The sequence below is a fragment of the Dermacentor variabilis genome, chromosome 9 (genome assembly GCF_050947875.1).
Source record: "Dermacentor variabilis isolate Ectoservices chromosome 9, ASM5094787v1, whole genome shotgun sequence".
NCBI lineage: Eukaryota > Metazoa > Arthropoda > Arachnida > Ixodida > Ixodidae > Dermacentor > Dermacentor variabilis.
Genome location: NC_134576.1, coordinates 56,958,838 through 56,981,248, shown reverse-complemented (window position 1 = coordinate 56,981,248; position 22,411 = coordinate 56,958,838). Strand labels below are relative to the sequence as shown.

General features: G+C 46.1%; 1 protein-coding gene across 1 annotated transcript in view; it reads left to right on the top strand.

Annotated features, from left to right (window-relative positions):
• The window catches only part of LOC142558363 (L-lactate oxidase-like), a 47,894-nt gene that overhangs the window by 3,349 nt on the left and 22,134 nt on the right, over positions 1 to 22,411 (top strand). Inside the window, exons 2-4 of the mRNA XM_075670507.1 lie at positions 8,650 to 8,801; positions 9,924 to 10,179; positions 11,484 to 11,647. Coding sequence (XP_075526622.1) covers positions 8,650 to 8,801; positions 9,924 to 10,179; positions 11,484 to 11,647 — 572 coding nt within the window. The remainder of the gene's footprint in view (positions 1 to 8,649; positions 8,802 to 9,923; positions 10,180 to 11,483; positions 11,648 to 22,411) is intronic.

The following is a 22,411-nucleotide window of genomic DNA, read 5'->3' as shown; positions in this document are numbered from 1 at the left end:
CAAAATCGCAATAAAGAAAGGCGTCAGGAAGGGAGATACGATCTCTCCAATGCTATTCACAGCGCGTTTACAGGAGGTATTCAGAGACTTGGATTGGTAGGAATAGGGGATAAGAGTTAATGGAGAATACCTTAGTAACTTGCGATTCGCTGATGATATTGCCTTGCTTAGTCACTCACGGGACCAACTACAATGCCTGCTCAGTGACCTGTAGAGGCAAAGCCGAAGGGTGGGTCTAAAATTTAATCTGCAGAAAACTAAAGTAATGTTTAACAGTCTCGGAAGTGAACAGCAGTTTACGATAAGTAGTGAGGCACTGGAAGTGGTAAGGGAATACATCTACTTAGGACAGGTAGTGACTGCAGATCCTGATCATGAGACTGAAATAATCAGAAGAAAAAGAATGGGCTGGGGTGCGTTTGGCAGGTATTCTCGGATCACGAACAGCAGGTTGCCATTATCCCTCAAGAGAAAAGTTTATAACAGCTGTGTCTTACCAGTACTCACGTACGGGGCAGAAACCTCTACGCTTACGAAAATGGTTCTACTTAAATTGAGGACGACGCAACGAGCTATGGAAAGAAGAATGGTAGGTGTAACGTTAAGGTATAAGAAAAGAGCAGATTGGGTGAGGGATGAAACGCGAGTTAACGATATCTTAGTTGAAATAAAGAAAAAGAAATGGGCATGGGCAGGACACGTGATGAGGAGGGAAGATAACCGATGGTCATTAAGAGTTACGGAATGGTTTCCAAGAGAAGGGAAGCGTAGCAGAGGGCGTCAGAAGGTTGGGTGGGGGTATGAGATTAAGAAGTTTGCAGGGACAACAAGGCCACAATTAGTACAAAACCGGGGTAGTTGGAGAATTATGGGAGACGCCTTTTCCCTGCTTTGGGCGTAACCAGGCTGATAATTATTATTATTATTATTATTATTATTATTATTATTATTATTATTATTATTATTATTATTATTATTATTATTATTATTATTATTATTATGGTTCCGACTGGCATGGCGGGCACCAGGACATTCACGTGCGAGCTGGATGCTTGTTCGAACTGCCGAGCGAGCGTCAAGTGACTCCGTGTTCACCTCTGCACGGCCGAAGACGCGTACGAGTGGATCTCCAGCTACAGTCAGACTACCAATCCGACATGGATTGTCGACTGGGAAGAATGTGCAAATGAAAGTGAATGTTTTATTTTCTTGAAAGTGAACTAAGAAAATTTGCTTGAATGTTCGAATATTCAACCAGCTAGCATGTAAGGCCACGCAAGTGCCGCTTGGGCATCTGCCGTGCAACGTAAGCAAAATATACAGAACTTTAGAAGCAGCATGCTAAACCTTAGGCTGGCAACGCTATTTCGCGTACGTAAGCCGCTTGTGATTGCTATTTTAAAGGAACATTGGCTGGATCGTATGCTGATCCTATTTCGTTATCGGTCCCCTTTACCGATTCTCATTAAAAACCACGCTTTAATGTTGATTACTCTAGTGAACTGGGGAATTTTATTTTGGTATCCCACGTGGTGGCTGACGGTGGTGACGTGCCAGGTGATAACGTGGGAAAAGTTTAATTCTCCCTATTCACGTTCCGCAGCATTCACGATTAGATAAGGCTGATTATTCCCCAGTGGTCTTCTAGCTGCATGGAATTCTTGTCAGTTTTAAGCACACGTTTTCCTCTTTATGTTGTACTGGGGCACGTGATGGTCAAATCATAATCGCGCTACTACTAATCAATTCTTCGTCGTGCTAAGTGCGTAGCAGTGCTGTGCACTGTGCTCGTCTGAGTGATGTCGTCTAGCGTGATCGATGTAGCTTCTTGCGACGTAGTCTAGCGTTTCGGTCGTCAATTCCTGAATCCGAGATATGGTGGCACAGCATTAAATTTATTATACCCCCAAACTTCAAAAATAACAGATTCCTCTCAGTGTTACTGGATGGATGGATGGATGGAAGCTAGGAGCGTCTCCTTTGAAACAAGGTGATGATAATTGCCACCATGCTCAGCTTTTTATTTTTGTTTAACTGTGTTGTAAATTATTAAAATTCGCGATTTTCTTTAAATACATCTTCCTACACTTTTGAACTTATGTCACCTCTCTGCTTTTTAGCCACCAATCATCCAATTGCTCTTTGCTAATTTCCACCTCATATTTATTTACATGACTACTGTTACCTCTGAACCCTAAGGCCTCAGGAAGCGTGACTGTGCCCGCATCGACATTGGGATAGATACCATCACATTTTACTATGACGTGTTCTATTGTTTCTACAGATTTACCACACACAGTACATGTGTCTTCTTATTCGTTAAATTTCTTTTTATAGCTCCGTGTTCTAAGACATCCTGACCTAGCTTCAAAGAGTAGAGCACCGCCTCTTGAGTTATCATAAAACTCTTTCTTCCTGATCTACACTTTCCCATAATGATATATATTTCAACACTACGCTTCTTTTGGATTCAATTTATCCAATTTTTATCTTCCGCGTTTTTAACCTGTCGTTTAGTGCTCCGTCTTTCTCCGTTCTCGTGTCTGGCATACTTACTGGCTAGCTTCGTAGTTCTTTTCCACCATTGTGAGTCAACGCTCTTTCTGTATAGGTATTTAAATACCTTAGCTGCCCACCTGTTATTATTCAATTTCCTCAGGTGTTTTTCGTACAGGATTTTACTTTGAGCTTCCCGTGCTTCGAACGATACCCAGCCCATATACAACTGTACTGCTTCGTTTGTGCTTGTCCCATGGGGACCTAGTGCTAATCTTCCAATAGCTCTCTGATTTACTTCTAGTTTCGGCTGAACTTCTGCCCTTAAGCACAGGACCGCATTCCTGAAAGTAAGCCCCAGCACCATTACTCCCTTCCAAATACCTCTCAGTACCTCATGTACGTTCATCATCATCATCATCCTGGTTACGCCCATTGCAGGGCAAAGGCCTCTCCCATACTTCTCCAACTACCGCGGTCATGTACTAATTGTGACCATGTTGTCCCTCCAAACTTCCTAATCTCATTTGCCCACCTAACTTTCTGTCGCACCCTGCTACGCTTTCCTTCCCTTGGAATCCAGTCGGTAACCCTTAATGAGCATCGGTTATCTTCCCTCCTCATTACATGTCCTGCCCATGCCCTATTTCTTTTCCTTGATTTCAACTAAGATGTCATTAACGCGCGTTTGTTCCCTCACCCAATCTGCTCTTTTGTTATCCCTTAACGTTACACCTATCATTCTTCTTTCCATAGCTCGTTGCGTCGTCCTCAACTTAAGTCAAACCCTTTTCGTAAGCCTCCAGGTTTCTGCCAAGTACGTGAGTACTGGTAAGACAAAGCTTTTATACACTTTTCTCTTGAGGGATAATGGCAACCTACTGTTGATGATCTGAGAATGCCTGCCAAACGCGCCCAGCCAATTCTTATTCTTCTGATTATTTCACTCTCATGATCCGGATCAGCAGTGACTACCTGCCCTAAGTCGATGTATTCCCTTACAACTTCCAGTGCCTCGCTACCTATAGTAAACTGCTGTTCCCTTCCGAGACATTACTTAAACATTACTTTAGTTTTCTGCAGATTAATCTTTAGTCCCACCGTTCTGCTTTGCCTCTCCAGGTCAGCGAGCATGCATTGCAGTTGGTCTTCTGAGTTACTAAACAAGGCAATATGATCAGCGAAGCGCAAGTTACTAAGCTATTCTTCATTTCCTCTTATCCCCAATTCTTCCCAATTCAGGTCTCTGAATACCGCCTGTAAACACGCTGTGAATAGCATTGGGGAGATCGTATCTCCCTGCCTGACACCTTTCTTTATTGAGGTTTTGTTGCTTTCTTTATGGAGGCCTATGGTGGCTGTGGAGCCGCTATAGATATCTTTCAGCATTTTTACATACGGCTCGTCTACACCCTGATTCCGCAATGCCTCCACGACTGCTGAGGTTTCGACTGAATGAAACACTTTCTCGTAATCAATGAAAGCTATATATAATGGTTGGTTATATCCCGCACATTTCTCTATCACCTGATTGATAGTGTGAATATTTTCTATTGTTCAGTAGCCTTTACGGAATCCTGCCCGGTCCTTTGGTTGTCGGAAGTCTAATGTGTTCCTGATTCTATTCGCAATTAAATTGGTAAATATTTCGTAGGCAACGGAGAGTAAGCTGATCGTTCTATAATTTTTCAAGTCTTTGGCGTCCCCTTTCTTATGGATTAGGATTATGTTAGCGTTCTTTCAAGATTCCGGTACGCTCGAGGTCACGAGACATAGTGTGTACAGGGTGGCCAGTTTTCCTAGAAAAATCTGCCCACCACACTTCAACAAATCTGCTGTTACCTGATACTTCCCAGCTGCCTTCCCCCTTTGCATAGCTCCCCAAGGCATTTTTTACTTCTTCCGGCGTTACTTGTGGGATTTCGAATTCCTCTAGACTATTCTCTCTTCCATTATCGTCGTCGGTGCCACTCGTACTGTATAAATGTCTATAGAACTCTTTAGCCACTTGAACTATCTCATCCATATTAGTGATGATATTGCCGGCTTTGTCTCTTAACGCATAGATCTGATTCTTGCCAATTCCTAGTTTCTTCTACACTGCTTTTAGGCTTCCTCCGTTCCTGAGGGCTTGTTCAATTCTATCCATATTATACTTCCTTATGTCAGCTGTCTTACGCTTGTTGATCAACTTCGAAAGTTCTGCCAGTTCTAGCTGTAGGGTTAGAGGCTTTCATTCATTGGCGTTTCTTGATCAGATCTTTCGTCGCTATCCGTTGCATGCCGCCGCGATTTTCGGCTAACCACCGCAAGCTAAGCAAAAGAAAGCGGAGCAATCGCAGACGCCGGCACCACCCTCTTTACCGATTATCGATTTTCAGTGGATTGCCTCGGCCCCTTGCAATCCCTCTCCATTTGACTTTACTCCTCGCCTCATGTCAGCGAATTAGATAAGACAACCAGCATAGTGTAGGCAATGTAATTCCTTTTTCAAGCAAAGTGACCTGCTATTAACGAGGAGATCGTTTGATTGGTCTGTTTAGACAACCCTGCGTCGGCGGGTACGCAACTTTGACGTCAGGAGATTCGAATAAAAACATATTGGAACACTTTTACGTTATAGGGACCCTGCCCTCTCTTTCTGACCTTGATGTAACCTCCTCCAGAGTACATATCCTCATATTAAAACTTGATGTAACGAAAAGCCCAGGCCCCGACGGCATTCGAAATATGTTCCTAAAGAGGTACTCGGAATGGTGTACAAACTATCTGATTATGATATTTAAAAAATTCATCAGCTCTACAACAGTTCCCCGCCGGTGGAAATTGGAGAACGTCGTGCCCGTATTCAAGTCCGGAAACAAGCAAATAATACCAAATTATAGACCACAATTAGTACATGACCGGGGTAGTTGGAGAAGTATGGGAGAGGCCTTTACCCTGCAGAGGGCGTAACCAGGCTGATGATGATGATTACAGGGCTATATCTTTAGTTTCCACCAGTCCTAAACTCTTGGAGCACATTATTCGCGCGCACATTGTGGAATACCTTAATGCAAACAATATTCTTTCCAAATAGCAGCACGGTTTTCGTACTGGTTTTTCCACTGTTACGCAGTTCCTTGAATTTACGCATGACATTGCTTCTTCCTTTAACAGCTGCGGACAGCTTGATGCCATATTAACTGACTATTCTCTAGGCCTTCGATTTGGTTTGCCATGCTAAGCTTTTAGTTAAACTTTGTACATTTTTGAGCGACAGTAAGCTGGTCGATTGGATAGCTGATTACTTACGGTCACGCTCTCAATTTGTTTCCTTTATTCGTGTGAAGTCATCAGAGGTACAGATTACATCTGGGGTGCCTCAAGGCTCGGTGCTGGGGCCGCTTTTGTTCAATATTTTCATAAATAACCTAGTAGAAATGATCCGCAATACTCAAGTTCAACTTATAATGTTAGCAGACGACTGCGTTATCTACAAAACCATCTCTAGTGCTCATGCTCAAGGTTGCGCTGAATGATGTTTTTTCATTGTTTTGTAACTGGAGTGAAACTTGGCAAATGTCTAGCTGAAAAAGACTGTAGCTATGACCTTTTCAAACAAGAAACAGCCCCTTTCTTTTACTTATACTGATAAGGGGGTCAGTCTAATACATGTTACGGAGTTTAAAAGCCTCGTTGTAACTCTCACATCAAATTTAAAACGGCGCAAGCACGCTGAAATAATCTGCAATAAGGCTAGTCAAAAACTTTGGTATCTCCAACGTGCGCTAAGCAGCTCGACAAGAGAATGCAAACTGACGGCGTACAAAACATTGGAAGGATCCATACTAGAATATGCATCAGTTGTTTGCTCACCTCACCGCAAGCACGAGATAGCTATGTCAGAATCTGTCCAAACAAAAGCAGTCAGGTTCATCTTTTGTCGCTATGACCGGCAATTCTCGCCTACTACGCATGCGCACGTTTTAACGATGCAATCTCTCAAATATCGGCACTCTGGTGATCACGTTATCCTTCTGCATAATATAGTTCACACCGGCTTGAGTGTTCTGGCGCCCATTTCTTTTGTTGCAGCTTCTGCACGCTGCACTCGACGATCTGATCCCCTGAACATTGTGCCCTTCAGGTCGAATCTTGATTGCTTGAAGTTTTCCGTCTTTGCGTGGACGTAGGATTTATGGAATAAACTTGATTGGTCTGCGCAGACTTGGTACTGAGCATTCTGAACGAACACTACGTAATTATGTGTTCTGTTAAGGCTTTCTTGTATTCTGTTCAATTTTGTTGAATGTATTTGTAATTGCATTTCTTTCTATAATTCTGTACTCACTCCTCCTATGTCTCAGAAAGTGAGACACCAGTATTTGTAAGTAAAAAAATGAGCTGTACTCTTCTACCACAAGGGAGTAAGGAGGCCCGTTTGTAGGTGGCAGTGATAACGAACAAGACGAGCATCTTCTATACGGAGTCGGCCGTGGTCAAAAAATGTATCAGGTCCTCCAGACTGCATAGGAGCGGCGGTGTCCATTACCCCGCGAAGCTGTGCCGAGACTAGCGACCATAAATTGGGCGCAAGACCGGAGAAGTACCCACACAACGCTCTCCTCTTGATGCAACCATTGATGGGTTGCTGGTCTTTAGCGTCCTCCAAAGCGGTATGCAGAGTGGTGGCAAATGGTGTTGTCGTGGTCATGCTAAAACCCACTTGCTCCCAGAGCAGAGCAGCCGCGGGAAAGGGCGGTTTCATGAGTCGACAACTTCACCGGCCCCAGAGAGGGAATGTTTAGCAAGGATTCTGCAACCAATCAAAGCCGTTTCGCTTCCGCCGGGAATGGAAAGGGCGGGAAAGGGTTTCGTGAGCGGTGCGCCAGCTTCGTTTCCGTTCAGTTCATTCTCGGAAGATGGATGGGACGGCCACGCGTTCTGAGTTCCCTCGATGAACTCGCGGCGTTCGATGAGCCACGCCAGAAAACTTGCGGGAGAAAGAGCTCGCTTTCAGCATGTCGATCCAGCCGTTAAAGTTTAAGTATAGTCCGACGTAGCGTGAACACGCGCACACGTCAGCTCACATTGGCGAGAACAGCACCGTCTATAGTTCGACCATGGTTCCTAGCACTGGTACCGCCAACGTAAGCGGATGCGGCCAACGCACTCCGATGCACCCGTCGTCTACAGACGCTCGCCGATAACGTCGGACTGTAAATACGCCTTTAGAGCAACCAGAGACCAGGCAATCCGACAGCAAGGCGAAGATACCGCGCTGAGGGAGCGGGAGGCCTAAGCAATCTGGCCCCGTTGCCTGTGGGTTACTTAACCGTGACGAAGGTCGGGTGAACGCAGGACAAGCTTCGCTTACCGCCATTTTCGGGTAACGCAAGCATTCACAATTTTTTCGTGATCATTCCGCTCTAATAAGAATGCGAGTGTTCCAGACTGAAAGTCCAATTTGGGACGTCTTGTCCAACAGCTCAATGTCGCAGCACAACACAGATGACAACTGTTTGTGGGCATCTGATTTGGAACGTGCTACCTCAAAAACTTTTCAACGAAACAATTAACATCACGTTACGTTTGCTGACTAAGCCGGCTTGTACTCAGATTGGCCTGTTGTACGGACTCACCGCGCAAAGATTTTATACCCTGGCCCGTTATCAAAACAATTAATGGTGCAATTGTTGGCGTATGATCCCCTTCCCATTGCTTGACGAAGAGCCCACGATGTCTTGCTCAAGAGCAGAATGCACTTAGCCATTGCGGTGAGTTCGATGGTCGGGTTACAATGCTATTTGTGCAATGTGATTATATTATTTTAGCAAATGAATAGGCATTCAGCAACATGACGCCGCACATGACATTACGAGATTGAGTCGTAACGCGTTTCTCATAGTGGCAGGTGCCACTAATGCGAACGATCCTGCCTGCTCTCTCGATAGCCCACGTAATTTTCGAGCTCGCACCAGGGTCCACCGAGCTCGCACCGGGGTCCAAGCCTTATGTGGAAACTGGTCTTTGTACAAACGTTTCTGATCCATTTTGTGGAAACTGATCGGAGCCGTTTGTTCTATGGCAAGGCTCGGCGTGGTGGGCCCCTTTAAGCTTACGAAAGACTTTCAGACTGCAGCCACTGTGATTTTGCTGACATGTCCGCAGGCTACGTTTCCGGCCGCGGATTCTCGTGGACGTTGAAAAGGTGAGCACCACGACCACCGTGCTGGGCCGTGCAGTATCCTTGCCAGTGGGGCTCTCTCCATCAGCGGCTCACAAGTTGGTAAACTCTGCAGGAGAAGTCGGCTCTGCTCAAGGCAAGGCCTTCCACCGTGTCTTCTACGCGTATAGTTTTGTCAGTTTTTCGATGAAGGCTTCTGCTTTCCCATGCTGCGATCTTTCGGCACGAGGTGTTTAGGATAAAGGGAATAGTATCGCAGGAAACTCTACGCGCACCATTGGCACATTCTTCTCTGGAAGGTAGGGACAGATTTGCCGCGAACTTGACGTTGCTTTTAATCGCGTGCTTCTCTCGGGAATGGAAAGAAGATTCTTACCATTCTAGTAAACGATGAGCATACGTCATTCATAAACGGGGTGAACATATGCTTTTATCACGGACATTTCCGTTTACGACATGACAGTTCAAAAATCAGTGTTCACTGCATGATTTACCGATCTACTTAAATTAAGATGCATTAACTTTCGCGTCCCAGCCACACCTCGGCGCATTCAAATAAGACCTGGCATCTGAGTTACAAAATCCCAACTATCTCTTAATGAGATGTATTCAACGTTCCGCAATGCATATGGGCGCTTATTTTACACGTAAAAGCCACGTGCTCTGTGCACGGGGCGCACTACGAATCAATAAACTTTATCCGTTACCACTTTGTTACGAAAGTTTGACGAGATGGGAAGAGGGTTCATTGCCTAATGGGCCTTAATTGAAGCCTATTTTGAAGGACGCTTCAGCACTGGCTAGGTGAAATGTCTGGTTTTATTTCTAGACGATTCCCATCTACTGCCCTAAACAGCCTAACGTACGAGGCAGTTTCACAACTCTAAATATACTGAAGAACAGTGTGAGACCGGGCTAGTTGGTATTGCATAATGAAAGAACCAGCGCGAAACTAGACATGAAACACAAAAAGAAGCGACGCGGACAAGTGGTGACTTGCAACAAGCGTTTATCAGAAAAATTATTTTTCATAATAAACATCAGTTGGAAGTCAGCCCTTCTCCTTCCCGCTTCTTCTTGTGTTGCATGTCTACTATTGCCATGGTTATGTCATCATTATAGGTATGCAGCGGGCACGGCGGGTAACTTCGTCCTTGTTCTAACGAGCTTTTGATTACAATTTCACGGATGTATAGCGCACAGCTGCTCTTCCAAAAGCGAACGTGTCTTCTATGTTTTGATTTTTAAATCCAAACAGCGGCGCAGGGCGCAGGTACGGTGATGATATTGAGCAGCTTCAGCACCATGACGCTCGAGGACGTGAGGGCAGCGGCGTCCGGCTGTCTTCTCTGGCAGCAGACGTACATTTTTCGCAACCGGTCACTCACCGAGTCGCTGGTCAAGAGGGCAGCTGCCTGTGGCGTCACGGCCATTGTGGTCACCGTGGACTCTCCCGTGCCTGGAGATGGTTTTGTGCACGATCCGTATAAAGCACAACTGCCCCATGGCCTCAGGTATTGTTGCGTTCTTTCAAACGCACATGCTCTCTTCAGAAAAGCCTTCACCATTTGAGGCTTCATTGATTTGTCCCTAAACAATATTTGTCGTTTATTATTTGTGCTTTTTGCGCTCCCGATACTTGCAGCTTGCGAACCGCCGGTACGTGTCAACGGACGTAGCTTTCTTGAAAGTGTTCTAAGACAACACCCACGCAACACAGATGATAATGATTGTTTGGTGACAACATACACCGTAAGGAGTGTAAATTTTGATGGGATATAATGATGAATATTGTGTTTTTGTAAGAGAGACATAATTTATATTTTAACTGGTTTATTCAGATTCCGTAAGCACTCGATAAGGATAGTACGCTTCCTCTAACCTTCGTGCAACGGGGTTCTTGTTTTGTTGTTTAGCAAGAATGATAGAGGTAAAGTAGCTCTATCGCTTCGAAACTGCGCCACCTGTCGGTGAACGCTTCAGTGGTCCAGCGGCCAAGGAAAAGTAAATTAGGGGGAAGGTAAAGAAGGAACCAGGGCACCAAATAGCGAGGAGAACAATCAAAAGTATAAGTTTTCGCCAGCGGAAGCCGTGTATCCCCTATGGCTTCTATACATTCTAGTAGTTTCAGCCAAAGTGCGGGGCATAACCTATCATAAGTAGCTGTGAAACAGTTAACACTGTGGAATATCTACCAGGCCTACGGAGATTAAATTCAAGTCACACATGTCTCGTGTAGATAGGAAATTCAACGTCTGTATTCCGCAAACCCTCTACGGGAGAACAGAGAACGTGCAAATTATAAAACGTTACTGCAGCAAAACATTACGCCATAATGTCTCGCTTGACCTTTATGTGCTCACAACCACAACCACTGAAATGGGTAATTCTAAGGCTTCCAGGTATCGCTATTGTGAATTATTTCCACAAGTATAAACAAAAATAGTCAAGCTCTAGGGTAGGAAATATATACGTATATACAAAAGCGACAATCTTGCAACATTAGATTTTCTTTCAGTGGATTTCTGGTCATTTCAGCGTTCAAGGCAACACCGAGGCAGATAGTTTACCACGTGCTGCCGACAATCAAATGGCCTCATTGTGCCTCAGCGCTTAATTGAAATTAGGAGACCGACAAAACAATGATGAAAAAAAAACATTAAACTTGATCCCGAGCTCTCGATAACTCGGTGAAGCTCTTGAATCAGCTTTTTTTACTGCTTCGTATCTCCCCATGAATAGTAGAATTACTTTATTCAAGAATTTTATTAAGTATCACAATTACTGTCTCCTGTATCCGGCTAACGCATTGTCGCAGTTTCGCAAATTTGGAGGCAGCTTATGCGAATGAGGTCCACGGATGCAAGCTCCAAGGAACGTATTCGAGCGACATGCATGTTCTGCCTTCGGCCACGTTGAACGACATCGAATGGCTATGCAGGCTCTCGAAGCTGCCCGTAGTCGTCAAGGGCGTCCTCACTGGTAAGCGCATAGTTTCTCAACGGCGCCATCAACTCAGTTTACGGAGCAGCCGTAAAATGGAGAACACGTGTGCTTCAAACCATGCGGCCCGCCAGCCTATGAAAGATTGCCGCTTGTACTGGATTTGTTGGACGGCTTGCTTGGACGATCGTTCGCAGGACAAATGAGATAGTCAATACGCACAAATGGGAAACATGCGCGTCACAAACATTCTATCTGTCGGAAGATGTGTTGTAATTAAATTATGGGGCTTTGCGTGTCACAATCACAATCTGATTATGCAAGGCACGCCGTAGTGGGGACCTCCAGATTAATTTTCACAACCGGTGGTTCTTTAACGTGCACCTAAATCTAAGTACACGGGTGTTTTCGCATTTCGCCCCCATCGAAATGTGCCTGCCGCAGCCGCGACTCGCCCATGCGACTTCGGGCTTAGCAGCACAACACCAAAGCCACTAAGCAACCACGGCGTGTGAAGATAATGCCTGTCTTGCTGAAAGTGGTCCCGAACCCAGACCACTGCACGGGCTGTTTATTCAGGTACGCGCCCGGGCGGAGACCGAACGTGCCTGTCTAATATCTGCCTGGTAATTTCAAACCTATTTATTATTCATCCCGGGCCCTAAAGATTCAGGCCTGGGCCCAACCCGCCTGGTTCGGTTCGACCGATGGGCCATTGAGCCTATATAAAACTCGAGCTCTTCCTTATAGTGAGATAATATCATGTAATGAAAGGGCACCGGGAACCCTTAAAGCTGCGCCAAGCAGCGTTTTGCACTGTGTCTGCCCTTCGTGTCTACTGTTTGACGGTGACAAAAATAAAGATTTCGTTTTATTGCAGTACACGCCTAAAATACACAGAATATTACTCGATCAGACAATACGAAAACATAAATGTACAACTGACCGACGAGAATATAGGCATGGATAAGCATCGGAAATATCTCTCAGAGAGGAACAACGCCTGCTTACTCTTTAGCAAGCATCATATATATAAAGTTGAAGAAAATTTACAAGAGGCAGATTCGAGTGCGTCAGGTTTTCCGCTAATATTGGAAATAAAAAAACGGAAGTACATCCTTGGCTCACCATGCATGCTGCTTGCAGTATGACATGAAGAACCCTTTTATATTTCTAACAAGTTGTGGGTCAACATATAGGGCGTCTGCGCTAACGTTAGCCAAGACGTTGAAAAAAAAGGATATATAAGACGTGGTGTAAGGTACCACATCAAACTCCATGGTTTTCAGTCGTCAGGCCTCCGACAACGTCGCAAGTGTTACAATGGTATTGGCAGCATGATTTTTCAATGTTTTTTTAAACGAATTGCCCAATATTACTTGCGGTCCATACTATAGCGATGAAATAGATGAACACTCCTGCACACACCACTAGATATTTCATCTCATACTCGAATCTCATATCACCACACCAACGTACAGTAATGGAACTCGAGCCAACAAGTTAGGCGCGAATGCAAATATAAATACGTCGGTGTAATGGCTTCCAGCCATTTCATAGTACATGACAACTAGAAGCTTTTCTTTTGTTAAACAGAGAAATTTGTGGCCCGCAAGGCTAACGCTCGTGTGCATAGTTTGACGCTTAACATATCATGTTCATTGCTTCTGTCGGCTTTATTAAAATGGTTCAAACTTTTGACGGGACACTGTAGGCATCTTTGTTTGGCGATTGTGCAAATTTGGAGTGTGTATAAATTTGTTTCATCACAAAGGGTGTTAAGTAAAGGTGTGCACAGGGTAGGCAATGCGGTATTTTTTTTTACTCGTCAGATTGGGATGTTATATGCTAGTTTGTTTATGTAAGTTCGCGGGAATCCCACCCGGTGCTAGAAAAATATATGCAAGACTACGAACTCGAGAGTTGAGCCACTCAACATGTCAAACCAGCATTCAAAAGAAACATGAACTGAAAAAATAAAAGTTGATGCGTTCGGTTTTGTTTTTGACGTATCTCTCACCAATATCGCCAAATATTGCAGCATCCCCGTAGGCTTGAATCATTTATCTACGCATTGACCTTTGAAAGTATAAATTCTGCGTTACTTGACCTAATCGGGCGATAGACAGCGACAGAATATTCAACATGAACAAATAATGAACACGGATAATGGAAACCAGTAGGGAGGTGCACTGTGCCTCAGCACACAAAAAATGGGAATGAATTTTCCAGTATTTATTTCTTAGGACTTTATTTAATACTTTAGGAACTTGTTTAAAGTTATATTTCTTTTTTGTATTTCCATTAAAATGATCACGAACAAGGCGGCACATCAATGATCCCTGCCAACAATCTCCATAATTCTGTGAAGCAAAAAAAAAATATTGCAAACTCATCTGGCATTAGGCACCTCTTCTCCTCTTGAACAACGTAACCAGTAATACTTATTTGCCTTGATGTGATTTTATGCTCTATGCCATACAAAAGAATCTTTGCACAATTGAATATAGTCAAGGAGAATTTTTAAAACACTTCTCACACCATTCAAATAGTTTGCAATCTCTCCAATGCCATTGCAATGCAAATATCGAAGTCTTCGTCATTTTCATCCGAATCTATGATGTCACCTTTGAAATTTGTGACTCGCCGCCACTGTCAGCCATGCTAATGCGCTTCCCCTTGTTGACAGGTGGGGCTGCTGTCGAAATCAAAGCTCTACCTCCATTCGAACGCCGCGTGCTCCATCTTTTTCCTGAACACAATCACCTCTACGAATTGTATATGTTAATAACGCGAGATTAATTGCTGCCAGCGCTTTTAGGTAACGTGTAACGAAAGCAGTCTGGCAGAACCCTGCCATTTTAAGATGATAATCGAAGTTACTGCGCTTAGAAATCAAGAAATGCCGCGACCACATAGCGACACAACGTATTTTCCAAGGCACCTTTAGTTGAAATCCATAGTGGTCGTTCTCAGAATTCAAGCGCTTTGGCTACATGCGACGTACACTGTATGTGTAATCGATGCGTTTGCCTATCACTCTCGCTCGCCAGGGTCATTCATGACCATGAGAGGAGGACGACGACATTCTGTTCCCGGCGAATGCAGTTGCGATGATGCAAACACGGATAACGAATGGCGTCCATGGAACGACGAAGGCAGTATGATGACAAGAGCATGACTACAATGGGATGCTATTTGTGAAAGGTGACGACAGTATAACAAAGCTGGCGTCCTGACGAAGACATAAGGACAAAGGCATGACGACGAATGTATGACGACAATAGCGTGGCGATGAGGTCACGAGAATCAGACGACGAAGCTCGAACCACGACAATCAAACGAAGACAACGACATCACGACGGTGGTATTAGAAAGAATGTATGAATACGAAATAATGACACGACGGCGATTCCGTGACGACAGTGGGATAATCAACGATTGATTGATGGCAGCACGATTCCGCGCAAGGGCGTCTGCGTTGTCTGGAGTTTGGTATGTTGCGACACCGCATACCCGAGGACATGTGGTTGGGACCCTCCTGCATTTTGCTGTGCACGCCTGAGCCGTGTCTGAGGAAAGAGGGATCCTGGACACTGAGCCGATACCATGTGTTTCGACTTTTAAGGCCCCCTGCCGGATGCGACACATCTATTTGGCCCCTGCTTCACATAGACGGCCCCTCCAGACACCTACCTGGAAGAAATCGGCTGTTGCCTTTTTCCTGTCCTCCTCTTCATTCTATCTCGCCTTTTCATTTTTCCTGTTTACTTTTCACTTCTCACTTCCAAACTTTTTGATTGCAATGGTTAGCCTGGTGCGGTTATCCAGCTTTGTGTGTAATATATTAGGTTGTAGCGGTGGTGCATGGCTCGCGCCTGCAGGTACTCCTCCAACTTTGTAGTGTCTCCTTGATGTGCTCTGTGGTGTGTGGCTACCATCGCCGCCAAATTGTGAAGGTTATATTGTAAACGTTTTTATTGCGAAAGCAATACTGCTCGAGGTTGCCGCTCTTGGCCGTCGTCCCGGAGAATCAACCATTGACCTTTAGCGTGACCTATGTGTGACGTCATACCAGCTGTGGAAAAGCGGGGCCCCAACACGGCTCGTCGCGATCGTCCCAGCGAAACCTCCATGCTGCAGCTGCGCGCCGCTGCCGCGAGAGGCGCTCTCGCTGTACGTGACGTCATGCCAGCTGTGGAAAAGTGCCCCCCCAACTCGGCTCGTCGCGATCGTCCCAGCGAATCCTCCACGCGCCGCTGCCGTGGGGGTGGCGCTCACTCTACGTGACGTCATGCCAGCTGTGGAAAAGCGGCCCCCGAACTCGGCTCGTCGCCATCGTCCAAGCGAATCCTCCACGGTATGTCGGATGATGTGTATAAGGTGAAGCTGCAACGATGTGCTGCAGCTAAGAAGCGGCGGCGTGTGGAAGAAACGGATGAAGAGCGGGAACAGCATAAAGCTAAAGGCCTGCATATTATGCAACCAGGCGAATGCGTTCAACATCTCTTGATCTGGGTGCATTTACAAGTATCATGCATGCTCTCAATGCTGACGCGACTTTGGCGACACCTGATCGTTCGACAGCAAGCCTTATGGATGCTTTAAATCACGACGAGACTGCATCTACTCGTTCGATGAGCAGTATGGAACTCTACAACCTGAACAGAAGACAACGACGTGCTGAAGAAACGCCTGAACAGAGAGAGCAACGCCTTGCCAGGGAAAGAGAGCGAGATGCTGCTAGGAAAGCGAAGCATAACGAGTCGAGGAGAAAGCGCCAAACGCAAGAATCACCCGAAGCGAAAGCTCAACGATTGAAGAAGCGACGAGAGAAATCTCTTGCCAAGGCTGGTGTGGTTCAACCGGAGGGGTACATTGAACTTCAACAACGTGAAGAGCATGCGAGAATAGTCAAGGAGTGTGAGCCCGCAACTTGTGAATTTCACAGACGCTTTACAAACAATCCCTTTGGCTGTGTGTGTTCTCCGTGTGAACGGTTGTGGCATAAGGACGAACTTACACCTGTAAGCGAACTTATGTTGCCTACTTTGAGGTGGGCTTACCCAAAGTGGGATGAGCAAACATTAGCGAGTGCAGTGGTGTGTAACACGTGTAAAGCCAGTCTCAGAGAAGAAAAGATTCCACTGTACAGTGTGTCTAATGGTTACAAATATCCGCCTATGCCAGAGGGTTCGCTGCGGTTGTATCCTGTAGCCGAACGATTGCTGTCTCCCCGCATACATTTTGTACAGTTCCGCAGGCTCATGAATTTGCATTTGTAGGCTCATATTGTAGGCTCATATTTCTCAATCATTTGTATACCACGGTAGAAAAATCATGCCAAACAATAAGCTTTACTAAACAATTCGCCAAGGACGGCTTCAGTGGAACCAGGGCGCAGCCAGGCAATCTTGCTTTCGCAATCCACTAGACTTAACCAAGCTAAGCCTCTGCCAATTTTTTCATCACTACTTCATCGTTGCCCGAACAGGGGGCGCACCGTAGAAGCATTCACTTTTATTACGCAACCAAAACAGTCTTTTTTGAAGTACCACGTCGTACACAGCCAGCACGATCTTAAGACAGTCCGAATGACGTCACCATTCTTCGTAGCAATATATCTCACGGAAGCAATCGCCTCAGGCTATAAAGTCATAGGATCAGAAGCGCCGAGCTTCTTCTCAAAGTTCGCAACATAATACAGTATGATCATCTCTCAAAGCGTGTAGCATTTGGGGACATATGCGTTTGGTTGCCCGTCACAAGTCGACGAACACAGTGCGCGGTGTCATTGGGAATATGACCATCTCGAACTTTAAGAAAGTGAACTATTTTAAGGATGGCAAGACCAGTATGTAGTCAAGGTTCGAAGACTAGTGATCAGGCACGATGACAAGAAAATACCTACCAAGCGCATAACCATTACCCTTGGCACCAGGAACCTCCCTGAATCAAATGAAACTGGTTACTCTAAGGTGCGTGTCAGACCATACATCCCACCTCCCCGTCGATGCTTGAAGTGTGAGTTTTCGGCATGGGTCGCAACGCTCCAAAGGTCGTGCTACTTATGTTATGTCTAGTTGACCTTGTCTGCCACCTGCAGAAGCGCTTGTCACGCACTTTCTGGCGAATTGACAGATGATGCCTGATAAGCTTGTACAAAAGTCTAAAGCAATCACTCCTTCATTGCGGCTAGTGCTTTGAAAATATTAGGTCCTAATTACCACATGGTTATGGGCTTGGCTAGTGGCGTCTTCAGTACTGGTCCTGTACAAATCCTGTATGTGCAATCTAAATAATGATCTCTGTACTTCCATATAACATATTTAAGCTTTTCATCACCTTGAAGATACAATTATATGTAAACTTCAAGCTTAACATTTTGACAGAGTAGCCTGTCTCGTTGTGTTAATTATCACTTTCAAGTGGCTCCAAGCAAAGAGCTAATTTATTTTCCCGGCGTTTCGGAACGAACTCGATCCCTTCATCAGGGGGGGATGACGGCGATGTCCAGGAGACATATTTAAATTTTCACGTTGTCCAGCATAGGAGGGGGTGGAGGAGGAGGTGTTCAATTCGTCTTGCCTACTTAAGGGTAGTAGGCCGAGTGCGGCCCGGTATGGTTCTGTGCTTATCGTGAATATAATCTGAAAGCAGGTTTCCTTTGGAAGGATGTAGACTGTCGTTTTTGTTCGTTCGCCTCGCTTGTAAGAATTTCGGTTTCTTCGAATGGTCTGTGTCTCGTTACTTATCGGCTAGGGGGTTCTGTTATGTCATCTGTCTTCTCTCTTTGTCATGTCATCTGCTCTGTCATCGTTCTTGAGTTGATGGTGTAGCGAGGGCGAGGGCGGATTCTTCATCGATACGCAAGGGTAGTCGGCTGGGCGCGATCTGAGATGGTTAATTCCTTTCTTGACTGTGCTTGAACCGTGCTAATAAACTGAAGGCAGGTTTTCTTTCGAATGCTTTAAGCTGTTTCTGGTGTTTTATATCTACTACTACTAGCTGTGTCGACAGCCTTACTTATCCCTGTCCCTTTTCAGTGCAGGGAACTGCAAACTGAGTCTGAATAGTACTTCATTTTGCGTGACCCATTGAAGGGGAAGCTATAGACTTGGAGGTCCTTCCTAAGTACATGTGAATGGACAAATAATTTTTCTGGACAACCTCATCACCAAGTTTAGTAAGGTTTGTTGGATTTAAATGAAAAAGTTAACGTCTAGTGACTGTTGCAGCCAAATTACAATTTAGACCGCGATAGCTTTATAAATGTTTTATTGCGAAAGCAATTATTTGGACTCTCCAGTCGTATTTCTGCCGTCAGCGTCGTCGGCTTCATAATATTCTGTATAATTTCCAAGGGTGATAACATGGTCGCAGAGCCCGGTATGTTGTTCGTGCTAGTGATCGTATGCGAGGGTGAGTTGACGATGCTGGCTTCATCTCGCGCTTGCATGGGAGGAAAGCCGGGAGAAACGGCGCCGTCTTTCGTCACGGGCAAGACACACATGAGATGGAGGGGGGGGCGAGGGAGGGTTACTCTGGCAGAGCCTGCGTATGGCACGGCCACAGGCGCCCTATCTTGATAGCGATTCGCAATGGAGACTGAGTGCGCCGAGTGCTGATAGGTGGCCAACACACGTACCAATACAATTTCGCTTGCCCTAGATATACACCTGGTTGATAAACAAAACAAAAGTTGATCATAGATAACATCATAGTAAGGCTAAGAAACTGTCAACAGACAACGTTGTCGTATTCAGCAATGCCATGCCACAATTTCTTTCGAAGCAACAGTACACCGCAGGCAACAAGACCGAATGTGGTACAGAGTAAAAGATGCCCTCAATATCCATGGAAGAAGCAGACCTAAAGGAATCAAGCGATACCGAGGAGAGTGTGACTTCTTTCGAATTTCTAACAACGTATGGGCCGTCAATGACCAGAGCGTTTAAGTGTTGTCAGAATCTGACTAAGCTGCTGCTGCCAGTTACCCATCTTAGCTACAATGCTTCTAAATGCCATATCCAATTTATGCCTATTAACGCTAAAACTACACATCGGGAGGACTGCTTACAGTCGATAATATGCTCGGTCAACCTAGAAAGTTCCACATCCTGGCGCAAATAAACAACGTTAGTGTTTAACTTGGGCATGCTCGGTCTTGCAGGAACGAAGTTCTTGGCTAAAGCCTTAGCAGCCTTTTTTGCTAACGTAGCTGTGGGCATCACGGTAAATCCGCCATCTTTATCGGCTTCAAAAATACGTGGATCATTTTCCTTGCAGTATTCCACAATGGTGTTCGTTTTAGCTTTAGCTCTTAAATGGGAACCTCTGTCTTCAGAGGTTATCAACACCGTCCAACAGGCACCTTTCCTTATCGTCTTTCTCCGCTTTTTCAGCCACACCCCTGTTGCACGGAAGCTCGTGGACATGCAAACTCGATTCATAGCTGAACATACGTCCGTTCTTCTTTGTCTTGGAAATTACTTGTGCACGATGCACATATCCAATCTTCCACAAGACAATACCGATTGTATTTGTAACGGTTTCCACTTTGATTCCAACAAAATCAGAGTGAGTGATTTAATGAATAACTTTCTTACTAGATAAGAAATCACTTCAACTGACGCACACACTCGCGGAATGTGTGAAGCCTCCTTTGCGGACCCTACATGCTTGCTATTTAGTGTGCACCTATTAATAGCCCGCTCCTGCAGCGAGCTTTGGTGCGGCAGCACCGGCCTAATCAAGCGAACGAACGCCGCGAAGAACGAAAGCGAACGCCGAACGCAGTGGTGGCTGAAAGAAAGGCTATAGCGAAGAGAAAATGAGGAAAGCGCAGGAGGAGGGTGCAGCGAAACCATGAGGTGGAAAGCGTAGGAAAAGCGAAGGGGAGACCACCTTCCCATGCGATGAGTTTCACTAGCCACGGCATCTGCATGCAGCCGCGGGGGCGATCTCATCTGCGCTACGGAGAGGGGCGGAGTTCGGCACTTTTGGGTGAGGGGGGGAGGGCTACGCTGGTTGGTGGCGCCTGCTGCTTAGGCCAGCCCGCGGTGCCAGAATATGTGACCGGGATCACTGCTCCTGCAAGGGTCGATGGTGAGAGGCTATGACTAAAGGGCGCTCCACATTCAGCGTTTTCCTGGCATTTTCTGGAGATTTGTCACCCAGCGCCCACCTGGACAGTCCACCTAGGGGACTGTCCATTTCGGCCGCTGCTGATTGGATGCAGCTATACGAGAGAGGAGGAGACGAGCAGCCCTAGCGAATGAGTAGCGGCCTAAATGGAGAGTCCACTAGGTGGGCTCTTACAGAATGCCCCCAGGTCTCGCCACCACCACATGCGGCTCGATGAGGGAAGACCAATCAGCGCTGGTCCGACTACCGCTCGTGTGGCTGGGCGCTCTTTCTGTGGGTGGTGGTGGTTGAAAGCATTTAATAAACAAGAAATAGAGGTGTGGACCCTTTTGGTCCAAGCCGCTTACCTGCCCCCTTCACCACGGTTTGAAGGTCTCAGTAACCAAGCAGGGCCGCCTTCCTGTCCTCTGGGGTATGGTTGAGGTGGAAGGTGAGAGCTGAATTCTGCTGGTAGGCCGACCCCGTGTGATAAGTGTCAGCGACCTCTTCACAATGTTCGCACAAGAGAGTGATCGCAGGATCCAAATGTTTTATTACTGCCAGGCACAGTATTGTGTTAGTGTTTAGGTGAAGTAGAACGTGTTCGTTAGCTTTACCCAGTCCCTTAGCTGGGGTTGGGTACCGGGGATGGCGATCCTTATAACAGGTAGCAATGTCTTTGAAAGTTAAGAGCATTCTCCCTTGTTCTAGCAGCTCAGGCGCGAAAGGGGACGCCCGGTAAGTAAATCATCGAGGTGCCCTTCAGCAGCTTCATGCTCTTGAAACCCACGATGGCAGGAGTCCAAAATATAACGTGGCGAGTGGTATCTACATGCCTGTTGCTATATCACAGTATTCCTTCGGCCGGTAGGGTGTCGCAATCAGCCTCGTAATTACGGCAAGCGTCACGCGAGTCTGTGATGATATTACACACGTGGTGTTTAATGCAGAACCAGATGAATCTGGCTGATAGGCGCGGTTTTTTGAAGAGTGGTCTCACAGCAGCTTGGCTAACGTCGTTCTCTTCTTTCTTTCATCTGGTTGTCTGCGCGGCAGGCATGGTTCATGGCAGCTTGTGACATTTCCCCGCTGGCAGACGAATCCCGCCGGTCGAGTCAGTCATCTCGTGGGTTGTAACACCTCAGACGCGCGACGTGTGTCACTTCAGCCTTGGCCGAGTGTCGTGCACTGCTTGTGAGACGCGCAATGCGATAGTTCACTTTGCTGAGGCGCTCCAGAATAACGTAAGCGCCGACGTAGTGGGCGAGAAACTTCTGGCACATGCCACACTTCCGTAACGGCGTCCAGAGCCGCACAAGGTCACCAGGATCGAAGTAAACGTGGCAGTGACGCCCGTCATAGCGTATCTTGAACCAGTCCTGCGATGCCAGGGTGCGTAGCCGACCGAGGCGTCGCGATTCTTCTGCTCGACAGAGGATCTCATCAATTCATTCGTTGTCATGAGAGAAGTAGGGAAATATGGTGTCGAGAGTGTAGCGCGGCGGACGAGCATAAAGAAGGAAAAATGGTGAGTAACCAGTAGTCTCGTGTCTCACGGTATTGAAGGCGTCGGTAATGAAAGGCAAGATACTGTCCCCATTCTTGTGTGCTGAATCGACGTACATGGACAGCATGTTGGCAAGTGTTCTGTTTGTGCGCTCGACCAGACCATTAGTT